Genomic DNA, 21,594 nt, shown 5'->3' with positions numbered 1-21,594 from the left:
AGGAGGTGAAAATTTTCTAGAATTTGAGAGTCATCAACTGTCCTCCTTCAGCCTCTCCGGGCTGGACCTAGAATTGGGGCCTTGACCTGCAGATGTACAGGATGCTGCACGGAGGCAGGGCAAAAAAGACCTAAGTAATTGTGCTGGGAAAGCACCCGAGCAGGTGCATACTGATAGCCACGTCCTGGACCCAGCTGCCTGTTCCTGCCCGTGCCCTGGAGGGCTGTGTCATCCACCCGGGCAAGCAAACAAGGGCTTCCCAAATGGTCCCCCCAGAGCACCAGGCCAGGGGGACACAGGTGTCCATGCTCGATGGCTTGTCAATTGAGGGAGTTGGGAGGCCAAAAGGGTGAGGACATGGACAAAGACAGGCAGGGATGTGGTAAGGGAAGCAGAGGATACTGAGACCAAGATTGAAGGATGGGAATGAGGAATTAGTGTTAGGCAACAGAATTGGGCTAAGAAATAGATTGGGCAAAGGTTAAAGGACCAAGGCCAGAACAGGTTAGAGGAGGTCAGGAATGAGGGAGCCAGAGGAACAGAACAAGGGGATGACTGGCCCAGTGGATCCGTGCAGAAGCAGAGTAGATAGAACCGGAGGGGGGCGGAGCGCGTCGGAGAGGAGGCAGAGTGCCTGAAGAGGGGGTCGCGCCTGGCACGTCCGCCGGCGCCGCGAGCGTCCACCGAGTAATTAGGCCTGGTTCCAGATGGGCCTCCCCAGTCCCGCAATCAAAATGCTAATTGGCTCCGCGCCTCCGGCTGAGCCTCTGCCAGGGACCCCCTGGGAGGAAGCCAGGACGAGTGGCGCGGCCGAGGGGGACCCCCACCTCCGCCCGGTTGTGAGCCTCAGCGGCTGGGTCCAGGCGATAAGCGGGCGGCCGCGGCCCGCCCCTATCTCTCGGGAGTGCCTGCCAAACAAGATGAATGTCCGGTGGCTCCGCGCGGGGCCGAGCCCCACAGGGATGGTGGGCTCCACGCGTTCACCCATCACGGCGGGGCCTGGGGCTGCGGCTGCGGCAGGCGGACGCTGAGCTCAGCACTCTGGACGCTCCCCCGTGCGCGCCGCCGCCGGCCGATCCGCACAAGGTCACCGCGCGCGGAGACGAGCGCGCCCCCGTCCGGTAGCGCTGGCCGCAGTCCGGAACCGCCCCGCGACCTTGATCCCTAGAGATAGCGAGGTGCGTGGGGCGGGTTCGGCGCAGGGAGACCCCAACGCCGGGTGGGGGAGCAGGTGAGGGGACAATGGCGGCACCGGGCCCTAATTGGGGACATATGTACCGGTGCGCGGCCATTGTGTGGCCCAGAGCCCCGCTCCCCGCCATTGGCCGCCGGGCCTGACGTCATGGGGGCTGCAAACTCCGGATGGGCGGCCGCGGGAAGGGTTATCCGCCTGGTTGCGGGTTCTCTGGGCTACTGCAGCCGCGAGGAAGGGTGGGAACTACCAATGAAGCCGCATTTTTGAAGTAAAGGCACGGCAGCCCCTCGCATCCTGCACAACCGATCGCTGCAACATTCACCCCACCACAGAGGCGGGGGTGGGGAGGCCCCTCCGGCGGATACGGGGTCAACCCGGGTGACCGAGTGGCAGGAGACACTGCGGCACCGGGCGCACGCCGCGCTTCCATACTGCGCTTTCGCTGTCTCAGCATCGCCCTCCGCCTCCCGCCTCTCCGCACACGCACACCCGCGCTCCTATGGACCAACCCAGCCGCTTGCGTCCCCCTAAGTGACACCCGAGTTCAGGCGCATGGGTGCCAGGCCCATTGCCACTTCTCGCCTTACGCCCAACCATGCCTCCAGCCGCTGGGCCGCCCTTCTCCAAGCGGTGCGGTGAACTCTCCGCACGCCCAGGCGAGGCTTCCCGGGGACCCCTCCCCAGGGACCCCAGCCCGACTCAGGGTAGCCATTTCCTCTGGCCTCTTCCTCCCCCTCCCCCAGCTCCTGGCTTTAAAAACTGGAGGCTGGGATCGGCCGCAGGCAGAAGAGGCTGCGGGCTCGGAGGCCGGCCCGGGAGAGTCCGAGCGCCAGCCCCGCCCCCGGAGCCCCGCCGTCCCTCCCTCCTTCTCTCTCGGCCCGCCCTCCCTGCGCACCCCTCCCCCCGAGGACCCCCGCCCGCCGCCCGCCACCCGCCGCCCGCCGCCGCCGCCACCGCCGCCACACGCTCCGGCTGCAGAACAATAAAGCAAGCCTCCCAGAGACCGCCGCCAAGGACCCCCGCCCCGCGGCCCAATCCCTGCGGTCCGCCCCTCTCCGCGGGCACCGGCTGAGCGCTCCCGGGCGCTGGCCGCGGTGCTGCCCAGGCTGGCGCTGGCCGTGGTGCTGAAGCTACCAGCGCTCCTGCCGTCGCCGCTGCTGCCGCGGTGTTCTCCAGGCCCCGCGCCGCCACCCCCGAGGGCATGGGGGGGCGCTAACTGAGGCTCCGCGAGGCGGCGGGGGGGGGGGAGGGGGCCGCGGGGCCGGGCCAGCCCTGCACCCATTCACAGCCTCCGGGCCCGGGACAGAGCTGCTCCCCCCTCCCCGCCCCCCTTCCTCCTTCCTCCTCCCCCGCCTGTCCAGGGGCGGCACTGCGGGCTGGGAAGCCGGGACCAGAGGAGGAAGGAAGGAAGGAAGAGGAGAGAGGAGAGAGGGGAGGAGAAAGGAAGGAGAAGACGGAGAAGAGGGGTCCGGAGGGGCACAGGAGGAGACGACTGCATTCGCGCGACAGTATCCACAGGCCACAGTGGGGACTGGTGCTGCCTTAGCTGCTCCTCGGATGGTGACGGGGCCTCACCGCGGCTGCAGCCCCCTTGAGCCCCGGCTCTGCAGGCACGCAGCGCCGGAGCCCCGCAGGAATCATGCCCAGGTCCTTCCTGGTCAAGAAGGTCAAACTTGACACGTTTTCTTCGGCAGACCTCGACAGCTCCTACGGGCGTGCCCGCAGCGACCTCGGAGCACGACTGCACGATAAAGGTGCGAGCTGGGCTGGGGTAGGGCTGGAGCCAGGAGGACAGAGGGTTTATACAAGGGGTGGGTCCTAGAATGTGGGCATTGAGACAAAATCAGGAAAATAGACTCGGGGGACTGGCAGAAGGCTGAGGCTAGACCTGGAACAGAGGCAGAGGTGGGTACAGAAAGAGAGGTGCACAGAGGCAGGTCAGATCTCAGTCAAGGGTGGGCAGAGAGTGAGGATGCCAGAGAGAAGACCGGGGAAAGGAATCAGGAAGAGAAGGCACTGGCTGACACTCTGACCCTTCGGAGACTGGCACAGCTACTCAGATGTCTGATGACATGACAGACCCAGCCACACAGGGACAAGCAGACCCACACCCAGAAACTTAGCCCACCAGACTATCTTCTTCTCTTTTTTGGGTGTATCTCTAGGACACCTGAAAGGGTTATTTGGGGAATGATGGGAGCTCCAGGGAGGAGCCATGGGGCCCAGCATGGCTGCCCACCTGTCAGGGCCAAATAACCTGCAGAGGCAGAGCAGTAGCTTCCCAGAAGTTAGAACGAGGGGAGACGATGTAAGCAAGCTAAACCCAAGGTGCTGGATGTAGGAGAGGTCTTTGTATTAGTGTGCCCAAGTTCAAGGACAACTGTTAGCATGCAGGCCAGGGGGCTGGGAGTGCCAGCAGTGTGGGGTGGCAGAGCAACTGTGACCTGCAGGAGCATGAGCCTGTGTGGGCCCATGTGACTGTGTGTGGCCATGTGACTGTGTGAGCTTGTGTGTGACCCTGTGTGTGTGCCTGCCTGTGTGCCACTACATGGGACCATGTGACTCAGACCGCTGTGTAACATGTGACCAAGTGTCTGGGATGGCTGTATATGTAACCCTGCATGAGTAGGTGGTGAATACCACTGGGGTCAGTGTGCAGCCTACCCTAGGAGGGGACCTCAGGGCTGATGGTGGCTGACAGCTGGGTGTAACCCTGAAAGAGCCGGGCCTGCATCTTGAGGAGAGTTGTCTGTAACATGAGATTGTGAGATCCATCTTGTTCTTGGAGCTGCAGTTACTGGCATGAATGATGCTGCCCTCCTGCATCTTGTCCCTTGAAGATGTACGCTGGTGGATGTCTTGGCTGGCAGTTTGCTCACTAAGTCTCCCTAGTCTGGGAAAGCCCCTGTAGGGAATTAGAGTTGTGGTTGTGGAGAAGAGGGCAATGTGGAGCAGGGCAGGACTCAGTGGCGCAGAAATGGAGAGACAGAAGAGTGAACATAGGGAGATGGGCCGGGCTCAGTGAGGTGCAGGGAGTGGTGGGAGAGGCGGGAGATGAGGGGGAGATGCTGTTGAGGGCCAGAAAAGCTGTAGGAGGTAGAAGTGTTTAGGGCTTATTGAGGACCTAGAGAGTCAGCTGGGCAGATTCTCAGGGACCCCGGAGAAGCGGGACTGCCGGGGTCCCTGTGTCGGCGGTCCTGGCTTTGTGCGCGGCGGGTCTGCAGTGTGTTGCATAATCAGGGAAAACTGCTGAAGTGGGGAGAACCTGAGGGGGAGGGGGAGGAGGAGGAGGAAGAGGGAAGCGCCGCCCCTCCCCCCTGACCTTGAGGTTCTGAGGAAGGGGGGACAGCTGCGCCCAAGATGCGCCTCTCCCCTCCCCCCGCGGGGGCGGGGCACTGGGGCGGCGGGGCGGAGCCGGCTCGGCCCGGGCTCACCCTCCGCTCTGTTCTGTTCTCTCTCCTCCTGCTATTTCCCTCCTGCCTGCCCCGCGCTCCCTCGGACCTTTTCTCCTTTGTCCTCCTTGGTCGTCTCCTTTCGGATCTGTCCCTCGCCTGCCCGACCCTGTGTGTGTCCTGCCTGACTCCGTGCCCCTCCCCCTCGCTGTCTGTCCGTCCCGCCCCGGCCCTCAGGATACCTCAGCGACTACGTGGGGCCAGCGTCCGTCTACGATGGCGACGCGGAGGCGGCGCTGCTCAAAGGGCCGTCTCCGGAGCCCATGTACGCTGCGGCTGTGCGGGGAGAGCTGGGGCCGGCGGCCTCAGGCTCGGCGCCACCACCCACCCCGCGTCCGGAGCTGGCCACCGCCGCGGGCGGCTACATTAACGGCGACGCGGCGGTCAGCGAGGGCTACGCAGCCGACGCCTTCTTCATCACTGACGGGCGCTCGCGTCGCAAGGCTGTCCACGCCAACGCTGCCGCCGCCCCCTCTACTGCTTCGGCGGCGGCCCCAGAACGCGATGCTGGCGGCGGGGGCGGGCCGGGAGCGCGGGGTGGGGGGCCAGGGGCCGGGGGTCGGGGCGGTACGCGCACTGGGGCAGGCGCCGAGGCGCGCGCGGGGTCGGGCGCCTCCGGCACCGCCGGCCGGCATGCGTGCGGCGAGTGTGGCAAGACCTACGCCACGTCGTCGAACCTGAGTCGCCACAAGCAGACGCACCGAAGTCTGGACAGCCAGCTGGCGCGGCGCTGCCCAACGTGTGGCAAGGTGTATGTGTCCATGCCGGCCATGGCCATGCACCTGCTCACGCACGACCTGCGTCACAAGTGCGGCGTGTGCGGCAAGGCCTTTTCCAGGCCCTGGTTGCTGCAGGGGCACATGCGCTCGCACACCGGCGAGAAGCCCTTCGGCTGCGCTCACTGCGGCAAGGCCTTCGCCGACCGCTCCAACCTGCGCGCGCACATGCAGACGCACTCGGCCTTCAAGCACTTCCAGTGCAAGCGCTGCAAGAAGAGCTTCGCCCTCAAGTCCTATCTCAACAAGCACTACGAGTCGGCCTGCTTCAAGGGCGGCGCGGGCAGCACCGGCGGCCCCGCGCCGCCGCAGCTCAGTCCTGTGCAGGCCTAAGGCGGCGGGCCAGCCGGGTTGGCTCACAGCAATACGGGCCCCCAGGGAAGTCTCCGCCGGCATCCAGGCGGAGGGGCCGGAGGGCGGGCCCCTCCTCACAGCAATAGGGGAGGGAGCCTGCCTCACCCTGCTCTGCTCGCCAGGGGCCTTGCCAGCCCCTTCAAGCAATAGGGTCCCCAGGGGGACCCACCCCGAACCCTCTTCCTTCTCCTCCAGGGTGCCCCAGGCTTTCTCCCAGCAATAGGGTCGGTCAGACCCAGAACCGAACCTCATCTCAGTTGGGTCTCTGAAGATGGGGGTGGGGTGAGGTAGGGAACGCCCACCTCCCTCCTTTGCGCCCCTGGACCGCGCTGTAGAGACTCAGGTCTTCCCTACCCCTTTCCAAGCCTTCCAGGCCAGGTCTTAGGCCCACACTTTCAGGGGGTCAACACCTCCCCGGCAGCAGGTCGGGGAGGAGCCAGAAAGGGAATGGCTACAGAGGCGTCCTGCCCCATAGGCTTCGCAGACCTTCCGGCTGTGTTCGACGCGTTGGGGACGGGGGAAAGGGGCGGACGGCGGCACCTTCTCCCTCGAGTTCTGGGGTCTCAGTCTGAGCCGCCCTCCTACCCTGTCCTCGGATCCTCTGCCAAATCCGAATTCTTCCAGCCCAACTTCCCAGGTTCTGTCCTCCATAACGAATAATAACGACGCATATCGAATCGCATGGACTTATCAGACCTATTCAGATCCCGCTCCCCCTCGCCCCGGGGGCCCCTCCCTCGTACCCCGGGCTTTCGGTGTTGGAGGACGGTTACCCGGGACGGCAGCCAGGCGTGTTCTGCCCTCTATACACCTCTGTATTCGCTTTGCGGGTAAAGCACCCTGGGGGGTGCGGACGCGTCGGGTTTCTTTCTTTCGGTATTTGTACGTTTTATTTATGAACGGATTGCACTCGGGTCAGGGAGGGGGCGCCGAACCCTTCTTTCCCGCCGACGCCGGGGGCCTGGGAGGTTCAGGATCACTTCTCTGCCCCGGAGCCCCGCCCCTAGCTGGGTTTTGCCTCCTGGGAGCCTCGGATCCCGCCTCCCTAAGGCCGGCCCCTCCCTCTCCGAGGCCCAGGCCCCGCCCCACTAGGTTGCCAACTTTCGCCCGTCTATGCCAAAGCCTCGGCGGCGACCCCGCCCAAGGGCCCGCCCCATTGGCCGCCGCCTTGTGACGTCACTGCATGCAGCCCCATCCCTTCTCCCACCCCTTCCCGGGGCTGCCCGCTCCCTTTTCCTCTTAGTTAGTCCGATGCCGACTATAGAGCAATAATGCGCACTGCATGCGAAGCTGCCGCAGCCTCTAGAGTTACTGAGAATCAGGTATCCCCCGCCCTATCCACCCCATAGGACCCTAGATCAGGGATGCTGCGCGGGGCCGGCCGCGCAGACTTTCTTAACTCCCTTCCCACTCCCCACGGCCGAGCCCAGCAGGCGGGCATCGTGGTTTCAGGGGCGGGACAGGGTGGTTGCACCCAAGGCTCCTCGATCAGTCGTCCATCACTCACCGATCGTCCATTGGGCATTTATTACGTGCCAGGCCCTTTGCTGCGTCCACGAGAGACGCTGCGACCTTTGGGGAAGTGTATGTCCACTACAGAGGCCCAGTGGGCTTGGATGGGCTAGGGGCAGATGTAGATGCAGAGCGCCTGGGCCCTGGGCCCATGGTTCCTTTCTCCACACCTCAGTTCGGTTCCATGGTGGCCGCTTTCGGGCTCTGCCTTTGACTCGGGCTTTGCGTCCCCAGCTCAGGTGGCACAGACTCAGGCACCCAGGGTCCAGCTATACTGTGGCGGCCCCATACAGACGCGGGCCCCCTGATTCTCTGGTAAGCATGGTTCTGCCGTCAGTAGTCAGGGTGCAAGCTGGAGTACAGAATGTGGCCAGCCTCATCCCCCAGAGCCCAGGTTGGTTGCCCCAACCCCCTCAGCCACCAGGTGTGGTGCCTGCATCGTTTTCCAGCCGGGTCTGCCTGCCTGTGCCGCATGCACAAGCTCACACCGGCGCCTCATGTCGCTCCACCGTGCACCCCTGTCTCCCTACCTAAGGAGAAGATCAGAAGGTCGTTGGCCCACCAGGCTCTCCTGCTTCCCTCACACCCTGCCACGGTGGAAAGCCATGGGCCCCCTCCCGCCCCCATAACTAAGCAGCACAATAACCGACTTAGTGAATTCAGGTAGAAGGAACGTTTAGGTAGCACCTATTTTGTACTGATTCTACAAGTAGGGCCCGAGGTGCGGGGCCCTCGGGTGGGGGATGTGGCCGCCGGCCCGCCCCGCCCCCACCCCCGCCTGCGCCCCGCCACCTTGTACATATTCCTGCCCGGAACAGGCCGGGATTTTTACTCGGGCCGAGCCCTTCTACCGCCCCCGTTTGGGGCCGGGCCGGCCGGACAGACGGACGGACGGACGACAGACCTCCTTCCTAAGCACAATAGCACCAGCTCCCTGGAGCGCCGCACCTCCACAAGGAGAATAAATGCCACTCTTGATAGAATTTGGAGTGTTGGCTGAGTGTTCTTGCTGGGGACTGCGGGGGTGTCTTCCTAATTCTTCAGCTCCAGTGCAGAGAATTACAGATAAAGATGTGACCCACCAGACCTTCCTTCTGGATAGGGCTGGCTTGGCTGCCTGAGCCACAACACATCTATTTATCTGAAGGTAGAATAGTTAGCACTTCCCTTGTGGCAGGTGAATCTGTGTTGTACTAGGAATTGAGGACACCAAAGGGCTCTTGCCCAATGTCAGGCTCAACCCAGGCTGACCTAGAATGGGCAGAAAATGTACAGAAAGGGCTACAGTCCTTTGGTCTGAGAAACCTCCATTCTTCTATATGATGATCTGCCACTCTCTCAGGCCTGACCTGCTGCAGGCAGCTACAACAGTGTTGTGTCCCTCATCCCTTGCAAGCCTTCTGATATGCTGTTGGAAGAAATAGGGATAGTGATTTTGAAGTCAGGCCTCTCCCTGTGGCCTGCTGCCTTCATCCTGACCCTCAGATTCTGGGGTTGTACTCAGTATTGATGGAGAATAAACACCCCCAGGGACAGCTGTCCTGGGTTAGTTCCTGGGAGGTGGTGCATGGGGCAGAGAAGCTTCTAAAGCCACCCATGACCCTCAGGGGCTAGATTAGGGGAGCTGAGTTGAGGACATCAGGGGCAGGGCTGGGTAAGAAGAGGACGGGGTCCCAGACCCCTAGCTCAGCTATGATCCCTGGCAAGCAAGTAGGCAGGCATGAGCTGAATATCTGCCCAAAGACATGTGGTCGAATTAGGTCAGCCCTATGCCAGAGCCAGCATAGCTGCTCATACTCTGGCAAGGGACCAGACCCATCTGAACTCTATCCATTTTCTCCCCTGTGATGGTCATGGCCTCTGGCCCTTCTGCTTCAGGGTGGGGGTATAATGTGGGGGATGAATGTCCCCTTCTCATGAGCTCTACCAGAAACAGCAGCAAGAGTAAAGGCATACCTAGTTACTGTGAGGGGTCAGTGGCTAGGGCCTCCTATAGAGAGATCCTCACTGTATGTGGACTGAGTTGGCATTATTTGGTTTTTTTTTTGTTTTGTTTGGTACTAGGGATCAAACTCATGACTTCGTGCTTTCTAGGCTAACATTTATGCCGCTAAGCTAAATCCCTGGCCCTGGCATTATTTCTCTATTTGTACTTGAGGAATCTGAGTACTAGAGAAGAGAAACAGCATGTCACATCTAAGGATGAGAAACCCAGAGTTGCCTTTGACACAGCCTTGTCCCAGTCCCCATCCACACCATACCTAATCTATGACCTGACAGTTGGCAGTGGCAGACAAGAAAGCTCCCAGCTGTCCATTCTTTACCAAAGGATTCCACACTAAAGTGTTTTGAATGGCCATTTCTGCTTCTCTGGGATTCTGAGGATGGTACAACTGGAAGGATGAATGCATTCTCCCCAAAGCCTAGTATGACAACACCTCCCTATTATTCTCAGCTATGGGAATGATTATCGATTGCAGAGAATGGGTGGTACAGGCCACTGTAACACTACTGCTGTGAGCTCTCCCTACCAGTAGTGCCTGCTCATAGCCCCAAGGACTTGGGGTCAGGTCCTTTCTCAATCTCAAACTCCCTCCTGGTCCATTATTCCACCAGGCTTGCAAGCCTGTCCACCCCAACCTGGACCCCCCTTATTTACTGATAACCCCATCATGGAGATCTGCACCAAGATTTCCTTGCCAATCCAGTCACACACTTTTTTTCCTTAAACAACCTTCCCTAATCTGACCTTTCTCCTCTCCTTGGTGCCCTGGGTTGTACCTTGCTGTGGATTTTTGGGGGTGCTGCGAGAGTTCTGCCAGGCAACACTGGCCTCAGCCTCACCCAGCTGACTAGACTCACCTCCCTGGTGGCTCTAGTCCCCTATTAGGTCACCTTTCTACTAAGATCATTTACTGACTGATTGCTTTGAGCTAGGCATAGTCAAGATAGCCACTTCTAGCTCAACCCTTCATGCATCATGGGCTGGTAAGCTATGTCTCTCTGGGCCTACTGGCAGGCTGAACTGACAACCTTCTGTGAGCACTGGCCCGAAGTGGACTGGCCTCTAGTTCTTGGTTCTGTATTGGAGTGTGGCACTGCCACAGCATACTAGCTGGGGCGTAGGGTGGGAGCACTAGGATTCCTATGCCTCACCCTTACACATCAGGCTCTACAGGGGACACTATTCTCTGGCCTCCTTTTTGGGCTCAGTATTCACAAGGGCATAGCCCTGCCTGACCCAAGCCCAGCTACATCTCACTGCCAAAGATTGGGTTGAACAGATATGTTATGGGAGGCTGGGGTAGGAAATGAGATGGTCCTGATCCAATGAGGCTTACCCATGAGGGTCTTTCTGGCTGGTAGGGTGGCTCTCTGCAGGCTACCTAGATACCTGCCAGGTAGTGCCTGCTTCCTCATGTCTGGCCTAGAATCTGCTAAAAATGACCTGTGTTGCTGGGGATTTAGCTCAGCGGCATAGGCGCCTGGCTGGCGAGCATGAGTGTTAGGTACAAAAAAAAAAAAAAAAAAAGACTAAAAACAGGTCATAGGCGGGAAGTGCCACAGCCCAAAAATGGTAGAAGTGGGGTGAGGTTGGTGGGAAGTCTCAGACTCAAGATGGTTTGTTTGAGAGGCACTTGTATGTTTCTGCTGCTCAATGTGTTTGCGGGGAAATCTGGCCTACACCAAGCAACTAGGGTGACAGATCAATTGCTTCACTTAGGCAGATGCACATGGTCAGGGCTCTTTTCCAGCTTGATCCTGATTTGATTTTTGTAGGGTATGTTTCCGCCAGGTGAGCGCTCAGACGTAAACCCCGGGTCAGGGCAGCCAGACCAAAGTGTATGAAGCTGCTCATAGCTGACCTACGCCCCAAACGGGTGGCCGAGCCAAGGGATAACGAAACTCTGTGGTTACAAAAGTGGGACAAGGGGGCAACGAGAAGTCGGGGAACGTGCTGAGCTGCCAGGGAGTTGGGCGCCGGCGCAGTCCTCGGGCTGCCTGGCCCCACCAGGGTAAGTTTACGACTTTTCCTCAGGGAAGAGACCGCGCGAGACGCAATACTGACAAGCACCTCCGCGACTGCGACTCCCAGGGTGCTCTGCGCTGCCGCTGAGGCTCCGCCTTCCGTAGGTCGCGAACTACAAGTGAGCGAGCACAGCAGCTGTGGGCTAGTCACCGGTTCCTGGCCAGTAAGCGGCTCCGGAGTAACTACGGTGGCCGGCAGGGGGCGGTGGCGGCCGTTGCCAGGAATCCGGACACTGGGCTGCGGAGCTGCGGGCCTCGCGCGCGGCAAGCCCGGTGGGGCACGACTTGGGAGGCGCGGCTAAGGGCCATGGGCGACCGTGGCGGTGCGGGCGACTCCTGGCGCAAGAGGACTGGGTCGCGGCCCTCGGGCCAGGGTGGCGGCGGGCCCGGGGCGGCGGTGGAGGATGTGAGGGACGCAGTCGCAGGCCCAGACGTAGGAGCCAGAGGGGAAGTGCCGGCCCAAGCCCGCGACAAAGACGGAGACGCCAGAGTGGACAGCGACCCCTTGGAGCTGAGGTAGCGGAGCGCCTAATCTCTCACCTCTGATCCGAGACCCTGCTGTCTCTCGGGGCTGCCCTGGAGGTTTGGGCTTAAATCCGGGGACCATTGTGCCTTGACAGGACATCGACGTTTTTTGAAGAGGGTCAGCTGCCAAGGTCACCCCATGGGTCGAGGAGTGAACGTGCGGGGTGTGTGTGTGGGATGGGGAGTGGCCTGGCAGATGGGCACCTCTCAGACAGGTCCTTAAAGACTGGCGTCTGTCCGGTAACTCGGCCTTCTGGTCTGGAAGGAGGTGGATGGGAATATGAGGCGTCCCTTCTAAGGGCTTCTCCGGGTACCGGGGGTGGGGTGGGGGGTGGGAAAGGCTCCCGGAAGAGCTGGTTTGCCAGGGAGGGGCCATCTGGCCTCAGCCCCATCTGAAATCAGGAGAGTGGGCATCTTGTCTAGGGGAGAGGGTAGGTAATACAAGAGGCTTTCTTGTCCTTGCAGACTACTAGAGTTTGTCCCTCACAGAATGGCTGGAAAGGCCTCGATCCCTGTTTATACTAGCAGGCGTGCTCACTGGAGAGTCAAAGCAGGTCTCATGTGGGAATTTTCACCCACTGGTTGGAGTATAGAAGTTCTCCAGGTGTGGTGAGGTACATACAGGTGGGCCCTCCTTACCTGAGTGACTGCCATGGCAGCGTGATGACCTCTACCATGGCTGATGGGGAGAATTGGTTGCCTGGGTATTGACTCCTTTCTCCAAACTGGCCCTGAGTCCACCCCCAACCCATTCTTTCTAGCCTTCAAATGGACTTTCAGGAGCTTTGTGTTAGGGAGCAGCTGAGGGGCTAGGAGGAAGTGGGCAATGTGTGGATTATTTGAAAAGGACTTACTTTCTCAGTAAACAAGCCTTTCTTCAGTGTGGAGAGGGGGGTAAGGGAGGACTGCTGTGGTGCAGGCCTGTCACTTCCCTTGGGCTTTTTATAGTTCACCTGGCAGATAAGATAACCGTAGTGTGAGACATATGTAGCACAGTGTGAACAAAGGTCAGTGAGGAGTCATGGGGGAGGAGGGTGACCCTCCTTAGAGGGGTACTGACTCCCTATACCTCCTATGTGAAAAGTTTAAGGTCCTGGAGTTGGTCCCCTACTGACTATCTCAAATTTTTATTTTTATTTTTTTTATCGGTACTGGGGATCGAATTCACTGCCTGCTTGCAAGGCAGGTGCTTATGCCACTGAACTAAATCCCCAGCCCCTAAGTTTTTTCTTTCCAGGAGATAGGGCAATGGTTAGTAGGATTTCTGGAGTGGTCAAGAATTGGGGTTCCTTCACCAGACTACCACCTACAGATAGGCAAAGAGAGCAGTCAGGTGCCTGCTTTTCACTAGCCAAAAAGCCTTTTTTTTTTTTTTTGTCTTTTTCTTTTTTATTGGTACTGGGGATCGAACTCACGACTGCCTGCTTACAAGGCAGGCGCTTATGCCGCTGAACTAAATCCCCAGCCCCCCAAAAAGCCTTTTCTATGACTTGCTGGTATGGCGCTTCTGTGAGGCTGGTAGAAAAGGCCAGGTTAGTGGAAGTCTTGTCCCTGAGAAGAGAAGTGGTAGATGACAGGACACCATACAGGGCTGGAGAAGAAAGCCAGTTGATGTCTACTTGTGGACAGGTTTTATGTGTTTCTCCCTCAACAAGGAGAATGAATGCTCAAGTATTGTTGGTAAGGGTGCTAAACTTTGTTTTTTAGACCAGGTCTTGCTGTGTAGTTCACGCTGGACTCTAACTTGCTATGTAGCCCAGGTTAGCTTTGAGCTTGCAGAGATCCTAAAGCCTCTGGCTCTCAAGTGCTGAGATTACAGGCATGGGACACCAGGCCTGGGTCTGTTTTTATGTTTTTTGTTTATTTATTTTTGTACCAGGGATTGAACTCATGACCTCATGTTTGTCAGGAATGTTTTTAAAAAACTCTTTTGGTACCTGGGATTGAACTGATGACCTCATGCTTGCCAGATAGGCACTTATACCACTGAGTTAAGTCCCCAGCCTGTTTTTATGTTTTGTTGTTGTTGTTGTTGTTTGTATTTATCTTTCTGAGGCAGGGTCTCACCATGCAGTTCAGGCTGGCCTTCAACTCACTTTGTAGTCAAAGTTGGACTTGAATTTGCAGGGATCTTCCTGACTCAGCCTCCTGAGTGCTGAGATTTCAGGCATGTGCCACCATGGCTGGCTAGACCCCATTCTTCCTGCTGGTAGGCCAGGCTTTAGTCTGGCTGCCTTCTTGAGACTTGGGCCCAAGCTCACTCTTCTCTTATGTCTTCCCTCCTCCCTGCTTATTGCTGCATTTGGCCCAGTACACCCTTCCTCTCCACTTTCCTCCTGATTCTTTGAGCTCTCACCTCCTCCCCTCCTGAATACTTCCTGTTAACCTTGTGCTGAGCAGATGAGCCAGACCCTGAATATGAGCTCATCTCTTCTGCCCTGTGGAAAATGAGACTGTGAAGCAGGAAGTAGAGGCATTCCTGTTTTGCCTGCTATTCACACTTTCAGGCTTTAGACACTCGAGCTGGCCGTTGGTTTATGACCACCCTAGACTGAACTTTCTGGTTTTGGGTTCTTGGTGAACCTTGCAGGGGTTTCAATGATAAACAGCCCACTGCAGCACACATGCCATAGGTACTAGGGTATTTGTAGCAGAGTATCCTATTTATCTCTTGCACCCTAAAGGTTGGCCAGAGAATGGCATAAAGTAAGTGTTAAAAAGCTGGCATTTGGAAGAATAACTGGTATTCTGGTCCCCTTCCTCATTCTGCCTGTTCCTGGAGTTGCACCATATGGTCCCTGGAAAGTCCATGGGAGGCTGAGCCATTGGGCATGATACAGACTGTGGGAGGTGTGGGGATGAGTGTGTACCTACAGGAACAAGAGGGCACTCTGTCTGGAGTCCAGTTGGTTAGGCCTGGAATGTTAGGAGAGAAGAGCTATTCCTTGTCCTCTTGGCCTCAGTGGAGTGAGTATAGGACAGCTGGAAGGTTCAGGGCACTGGCAGGTTGTCCAGTAGGTGAGAGAGTGACACCGTCAGCTCTTGGCATGGCTGGCTAGTTCCGCCTCCCCTCCTGCCATCCCTGTGCTTTGTCCTCCAGCCTACTTGTTGCTGACCAGGCTGGCAAAGCTTGTATTTTTGTGGGCCTTGGTATATGAAGGGGTTCTTACCCTGGGCCAGAGGCCTCTGACCTGTGAGAAAAGGGGCAGCACAGGCTGAGGCTCTGCGTAGTACGGCTGCTGCCTAAATATGGATCTGGTTCATAGGCCATGTGAGGAACTAGGGTATGGGTGTGGATGGTCAAGGAAGGCCTTGGAGTCCCACAGGGAGAAGATGGGCGTAGATAACATAGGACCGCCTCCTTGGCGGCCAAAGGGTGCAGAGTCACACTGTAGTGAAACAGTCCTAATGGTGTGAAGACAGCAAGAAGGGGCTGGGACAGTTCTAGTTAGTGAATGGGCTTCAGCTTGAAGGATGGGGGAGTAGGGAGACCTAGTCTAGCAGACAGGCCCAGAGAGGTCATCTGCTTGTCTCATGGGACTGGGGCACTGGGGAGGACAGGCAGTGAGTATAGCTAGTTGGAGTTGGTGCCCAGTCTGTTGGTTATAAAGGTAGGGACAGCTGGGGAGAAGAGGAGTTAAGATAAGATCACAGCCTCACTGTATGGGTTGAGATATACCTCATGGGTAGATTCAGGAAGCCCAGGCCTGAGTCTGGGAGAGGGGGCTGGACAGTGGTTGGGACTAGGGTTGGTGTAGAGCTATCCACCATGGTGCTCCAGTCTTAGATGGGCAGGAAGGGGGGTAGTAACCATCTTCATACCAGCCAAGGGCTACTGGGAGATGTGGGTGAGGCCAGGTGCCAAGCAGACACTGGTCTGAGGATCACAGGTTGGGCCTATTAACACTGCCCCTCAGGTTCCTTAGCCTTTCTTTTCCTGGGTGACAATGTTCAACTGCTGACTCTGACTAAAGCCATGGTTTTTTTCTGGGCACCAAGGCAAGACCAGCTCTAAGAGGACATCTGTGCCGTGGTGTCTCTTCTGTGGACCTTCACCCTGCTCCCACTGCCCAGATGCTCTGATGTAGACATGGGTGTGGTGAAAGGAAAAGGAAGGCAGTGGCCTCTCTTACAAAACAAAAGCCTTGCTCAATGCTGTATGGGGCTTCCTGGTGGCATTGCTGCTGAAGGGCAAGGCAGGGCTGAACTGGTGAGTGAGCAAGGGTGTTGCTTCTTGGCACATAGGCTCTGATTTTGTGCCTGTTATCTTTTCCTGTTGTCTTTGGCTTTGTCAGGGTTAAGCTCCAGTCATATAGTGACCTCTCTGGCAGGCTCAGTACCCTTCTTCATAGGCATATTTGTATGTCTTCCACTCTAATACTGGGTAGATGCTTCTTCTGCAGGCCCCTACCATCAGGTTTTTGGCCCTCAGCACTCCCAGCCCACATATGACCACAGTGCTTATGAACACAAGGACCAAGTCTTTGCTCCCAGAAAGGTGCATATTAGGCAGGGTGTTTGATCAGCTGTTTTACTGAGTCCCTGTGCTCCCTCAGGCTGTGTGGTCAAGTGTAGGGATGAGGCTCTTCTGGGCTCTAGTGGGGACTCCTTGTTTCGTAAGGCCAAGCCCAAATAGGGCCAGCTAGCTCCTGCCTGCTGTGATGTGCCCCTTCTCACTGCCTAAAGGAGAAGGCTTCCGGATGGTCCTGAGAACTTTGCTCATTGCAGACCATGTGGCTGCTGCCATAGTCTAACCTGGCTTTATCTTCCATCTGTAAATGTGGAATGGGGTGTGTGGGCAGAAGAGATGGGTCATAGTGGTAGACCCAGCCCTCCCATTGGCATCTGCTTACCGAGGAGCCTGTCCCCTGCTCTGCCAGGTGCCATCGCCTGCAGGATTCTTTGTTCAGCTCTAACAGTGGCTTCAGCAACTACCGTGGCATCCTGAATTGGTGTGTGGTGATGCTGGTAAGTAGACTGGGGTGTGGGAGCAGGCCTACCTGTAGGCAGGTGTGGCAGAACTGCCTAGGCTGGCATTATGCTGGACATAGGTTCTTTTTTTTTGGTACCGGGGATCGAACTTATGCCGCTGAGCTAAATCCCCGGCCTTGGGCATAGGTTCTTGCCAGAGGTATGAGTACACTGCAGCTGTGCTGAGAAGGCCACAGCCTGTGGGCTGGTGGGGAAAGTAGAGGTGCTTCCTGCATTGATCACATGGGGTCACCCTGTGCCCTAGGAAGGCACAGGGATAGTGGGGAAGCTTAGCAGTATACCTGGGGCTCAAAGACTTTGGCTGTGATGTGTTTCTAAGATGCAAGGTTCCCCTGGCTGTAGGAAAGCAGAGAGGGGTGTTCTGTGGGTATAAGGCCTCCCTGGGAATGTATGGCTTTATGGCTATGGAAACATCCGGCATTCTATAACTCCCACTGCTCTACAAGCCCCCTGACTCCTTATCCTTGGCCTTGGGTCCTAGTGGGTGGAGCCTTTAAGTATGTCCAAGGTCTGCAGTCTCTTGGGCTTGATTTCCACTCGCACTTTGTTGAGGCATGGCCAGCAGCCCCACCTGAGGCCACTGGAGTCCAAGGCTCAAAGGGACAGCCTGAAGGGTGAGTCAGGAGCAAGGTGCTAACTCTGTTCAGTTTCTGTCACTCAGGGTTGATATGGCTCAAGGCCTTTGACCCTTACCCATGTGTCTGCTCTGCTTTGGCCACAGCTCCTGTGGCTATGTGGAAGGGCTTTGTATACCATTTCCTGCTATATCTTGTCAGGGGTCATAAGGCCTGGAGGGTGAGATGGTAGGCACAGTAGGCACAAGGCCAGCCTAGTTCTCAAAAGATGACATGTCCCATTCTTGACCCAGGCTGGGGTCTATAGAGGTTACTGACCAGGGAAGGCCCTCATCCAGCCCAGGCAGCACTGTATATTTTCTTGCAACTCTTGGGTCTGCTGGCTCTTGGGGACGGGTCACAGGCTTTCTTGTGTTCTGGCTTCAACTGACCCTTTCTATATGGTATGTGCAACCTGGATGCTCGAGTGTCCATATAGTGGGTGACAATATAGGACTATGAGTGTTGAGCCAGCAGGCAGGGCAGTCTTGGAGGTAGGACAGGTGGGATGGTGACTCCAGTGTCTCTGAGCTTGTCACCTCCTCTGTAAAGCCTTCCCTTACAGTGTTCCCTTGCTGGTATTGCTTTTCTGCAGCACCCATCACCTCTACTGTTTAGGACCTGAGCTCTGGGCAGTTGGATGGTGTAGTAGCATCAGTGCCTAGCTTTCAGGTGCTTGTGAGATAGATGAGGAGGCCAACCATCCAGCCCCAGGGGCCTGTCTTGATGGGGGGAGGGGTCAGCCCTTAGAGACTATATTAGCCAAGCCCTCAGCCTTGGAGTGTTACAGGAATAGCTGAGGCAGGGCAGGGAGAAAGTACCTCATCTGTCTCAGCTATGATGATGTCTTTCTTCTGTTTGTAGGGCCTGCCATTCCTTGTTTAAGTCTCTTGCTCCCAAGCTGGACACTGCAGGGACTAGCCTGGCTGATGGAGTAGCGCTAATTCTCCCCCCCCCCCCAGTAGGGACTAGTCTTCGGGGTTCAGCCTTGGCCCGCTTCTCCTGGCAGGCATGAATCTGGGGATGACACTCAGGTGGATGGCTGATTTGGCTTTGGGTTCCTCAGTTTGGTAGGAGGGATGAGTGCTACTGAACTGCAGGTCTGCCTCCTGCTGGAGATGCTTGGTAGAGTTGGCCTCTCTGCATGGGACAGTAACACATCTTTCTGTCCTGTACTGACTGGTGTATGGTGAATTTGTTTGGTGTGGAATCAGAAGGAACTGTGTCTGCAAGGTAGAGGCTGCCACCCCTGACCTTTCACTCCAGAAGTGTTAAGGGGAGCTGGGAGATGCTAGTGGGATATCCTGTGGTCAATACTCTGAGGGCTGAGCCCCCCCCTGGTGGTTTTTTTCAGATCTTGAGCAATGCTCGATTGTTTTTGGAGAACCTCATCAAGTGAGTACTTTCTGCAGGCTCTGCCCACTGTCTGTCTAGGCTCTGTTCCTAGGCCAGGGCCCACAACCACTTAGGTCCTTACTACCTCACCTTTAGGTATGGCATCCTGGTGGATCCTATCCAGGTGGTGTCTCTGTTCCTGAAGGATCCCTACAGCTGGCCTGCCCCATGTCTGGTTATTGGTGAGCTGGGCTCTGAGGAAGGCCATGGGTGGGCACAAGGCTGACTGGGGCCCTGAACTTGCCCTATGATGTTTTTGTTCTCAGTGGCCAATGTCTTTGTTGTGGCCGCATTCCAGGTTGAGAAGCACTTGGCAGTGGTAAGCAGTGCCTGTCCTTTCCCTACCATAGTCCTTGGGAGCCTGTCCCAGAGTGAGGCCTTGATTAAATGCCCCCACCCAACAGGGCACCCTAACAGAGCAGGTGGGGCTGCTGCTGCATGTGGCCAACCTCGTCATCATTCTCTGCTTCCCAGCAGCTGTGGCCTTACTGGACAAGTCCATCACTCCAGGTGTGCCTCTATCCCCTCTGGGCCAACTCTGGCTCAGCTTCATGGCTTAGTTTCCAGAGTATATGGTGGGTTGTGGCTGAGCATGTCTCTTTTTGCAGTGGGTTCTGTGCTGGCCCTGATAGTGTACACCATCCTCTTCCTCAAGCTATTCTCCTACCGGGATGTCAACCTTTGGTGCCGACAGCACAGGGCGAAGGCCAAGACTGGTGAGAGATTTGGGGGCTGGGCCTACCTCAAGGGTTGTGCTGGGTGGAACAAGCCACTCCACTCTGCACTGATTTGTTTTCAGCCTCTGCAGGGAAGAAAGCCAGTGAGGACAGTGCCCAAGGCATTGTGCGCTACCCAGACAACCTGACCTACCGTGGTGAGCACTTGGTGTGTCAGGGGGGTGTTTGAGTTCCAGGGTGGAGACAGTCATATCTCTGCTGGTTCCAACCCCTCCCTTTCCTTCTAGATCTCTACTACTTCATTTTTGCCCCTACTTTGTGTTATGAACTGAACTTTCCCCGTTCACCCCGGATCCGAAAACGCTTTCTGCTGCGACGACTCCTTGAGATAGTAAGATTTGGTGCTTGGGGAGCCACCAAGGGCAGGGCCTGGTCGCGACTGGAATCTCAGCTGCTACTCTCTGGGTCTTTCCCCAGCTGTTCTTCACCCAGCTCCAGGTGGGCCTGATCCAGCAGGTGAGTAGGAGAGGGGATTGGGTGGTAGGGCTCAGCATGGCTGAAATTAACATGGTGTCTTCTTTTGTAGTGGATGGTCCCCACCATCCAGAACTCCATGAAGCCTTTCAGGGTGAGCAGCTCACTGTTTTACAGCTGGGGTAGGCTGGGTGGTGGTGGGAGCACACAGTGGATGAAGCATCCTGTCTCTACAGGATATGGACTACTCACGCATTATCGAGCGCCTCCTGAAGCTGGCGGTGAGTGTCACTGGCTGGCAGGTGGGTAAAGCGTGAGGGTGGAAGTGTTCTGCAACTGGAGCCCCCTCCCTCTCCAGGTTCCCAACCACCTCATCTGGCTCATCTTCTTCTACTGGTTTTTTCACTCCTGTATGAATGCTGTTGCAGAGCTGATGCAGTTTGGAGACCGGGAGTTCTACCGAGATTGGTGGTAGGTGGGAGTGGCCCTTGGGGCTTTGTGAGTCACACAGTACCCTGCTTATCCTGTTGTCCCTTGACTCTCAGGAACTCTGAGTCTGTCACTTACTTCTGGCAGAACTGGAACATCCCAGTGCACAAGTGGTGCCTCAGGTGGGTGGTTTTGCACCTATGTAGGGTATGGGTATGGCCTGGGGTTCTTCCCAGAACCTTATCCCATAGCTAATTCCTCTGCAGACACTTTTACAAGCCTCTGGTTCGACGAGGCAACAGCAAATGGATGGCCAACACAGGAGTGTTCCTAGCCTCAGCCTTTTTCCATGAGGTTAGTGCTCCCAGTGTCCTGCTCCACCTTGGGATAGGAGGGTGGCAATGGCTAAGGCCTGATGCCACTTATCCTTTCTCTATATAGTACGTGTTGAGCATCCCCCTGCGTATGTTCCGTCTCTGGGCCTTTACAGCCATGATAGCCCAGGTGAGTGAACTGCCCTGCCAGCCTGCCTCCTATCTCCATGCCAAGTCCCATTTCCTATAGTCACTGAGGCTGATGGACCTTGTCTGTGCTTGTCCCCAGGTTCCACTGGCATGGATTGTGGGCCGCTTCTTCCAGGGCAACTATGGCAATGCAGCTGTGTGGCTGACACTCATCATTGGGCAGCCGATGGCTGTGCTCATGTATGTCCATGACTACTACGTGCTCAACTATGAGCCCTCAACAGCATATGCTTGAGCTGCTCCCAAGTCCAGCTTTTCTTCCCTGTCCACAGCCATAGCCAGATGTCTTCTGCCTGGGCCAGGAGTTTTTTAGATGGCCTGACTGCTTACACCCTTCTCCTGCCCTGGAAGGCCTCTTTGCCCCTAAGGGGCTCTCTCCTCTTCCCATGACAGATGTCAGTAGCAGTAGCTGGTGGAGACAGTGTCAGTAGTATGCTGACCAGGGATCAAGGGTGTCAATAAAGTACTGTCTAATGTAACTTCTCTCATGTTTTTGGGGGTATGGGGACTGGTGGGGACAGCCCACACCCAGTGGGGTCAGAGATGTCCAATGGCCCTCAGGCTTCCAACTATGGCTATGACACAGCATTCGGGTTCCAATGTTCCCTTTCACTCCAGCCAGCAGACACTCTTGAGTGTCAGCAAC

At 57.1% G+C, this 21,594-nt stretch overlaps 2 protein-coding genes across 5 annotated transcripts; both read left to right on the top strand.

Moving 5' to 3' along the window:
- The first annotated feature begins 2,150 nt into the window (after nt 1-2,150).
- Scrt1 (scratch family transcriptional repressor 1) lies at nt 2,151-8,272 on the top strand. Its single transcript, XM_003463688.5, has 2 exons — nt 2,151-2,949; nt 4,825-8,272. Exons 1-2 carry the CDS (start codon nt 2,835-2,837, stop codon nt 5,754-5,756), a joined length of 1,047 nt encoding a protein of 348 aa, XP_003463736.1. The 5' UTR covers nt 2,151-2,834; the 3' UTR covers nt 5,757-8,272.
- Nucleotides 8,273-11,459: 3,187 nt separating this feature from the next.
- Dgat1 (diacylglycerol O-acyltransferase 1) lies at nt 11,460-21,427 on the top strand. Of its 4 annotated transcripts, XM_063231273.1 has the most exons (19): nt 11,702-11,834; nt 15,843-16,053; nt 16,724-16,811; nt 18,804-18,844; nt 18,941-19,026; nt 19,111-19,163; nt 19,249-19,354; nt 19,453-19,560; nt 19,644-19,718; nt 19,809-19,912; nt 19,999-20,037; nt 20,108-20,149; nt 20,232-20,276; nt 20,354-20,466; nt 20,541-20,606; nt 20,691-20,778; nt 20,866-20,928; nt 21,028-21,128; nt 21,221-21,427. In XM_063231273.1, exons 3-19 carry the CDS (start codon nt 16,806-16,808, stop codon nt 21,336-21,338), a joined length of 1,254 nt encoding a protein of 417 aa, XP_063087343.1. In that variant the 5' UTR covers nt 11,702-11,834; nt 15,843-16,053; nt 16,724-16,805; the 3' UTR covers nt 21,339-21,427. The 4 variants fall into 4 exon arrangements, with proteins under 4 accessions (XP_063087342.1, XP_063087341.1, XP_003463783.2 ...); XM_063231271.1 differs by lacking the exon at nt 15,843-16,053 and having other exon boundaries at nt 11,461-11,834; XM_063231272.1 differs by lacking the exons at nt 15,843-16,053; nt 19,111-19,163 and having other exon boundaries at nt 11,460-11,834; nt 19,322-19,354.
- The last annotated feature ends 167 nt before the right edge of the window (nt 21,428-21,594 follow it).

Source organism: Cavia porcellus, unplaced genomic scaffold (assembly GCF_034190915.1).
Source record: "Cavia porcellus strain 051 isolate PalLab524CR breed Dunkin Hartley unplaced genomic scaffold, mCavPor4.1 scaffold_19, whole genome shotgun sequence".
In the NCBI taxonomy this organism is placed as follows: Eukaryota; Metazoa; Chordata; class Mammalia; order Rodentia; family Caviidae; genus Cavia; species Cavia porcellus.
Note: the sequence above shows the minus strand (reverse complement) of the source record. Positions and strands in the feature narration are given on the sequence as shown.

Excerpts from the sequence above, each read along its gene's own strand:
- Scrt1 (XM_003463688.5), top strand. The coding sequence starts at position 2,835 with ATGCCCAGGTCCTTCCTGGTCAAGAAGGTCAAACTTGACACGTTTTCT. Across the intron at positions 2,950-4,824 it reads AGCACGACTGCACGATAAAG|GATACCTCAGCGACTACGTG; the intron begins GTGCGAGCTGGG and ends CCCGGCCCTCAG.
- Dgat1 (XM_063231271.1), top strand. The coding sequence starts at position 11,626 with ATGGGCGACCGTGGCGGTGCGGGCGACTCCTGGCGCAAGAGGACTGGG. Across the intron at positions 20,150-20,231 it reads ACTCCATGAAGCCTTTCAGG|GATATGGACTACTCACGCAT; the intron begins GTGAGCAGCTCA and ends CTGTCTCTACAG. Across the intron at positions 21,129-21,220 it reads CAGCCGATGGCTGTGCTCAT|CCATAGCCAGATGTCTTCTG; the intron begins GTATGTCCATGA and ends CCCTGTCCACAG.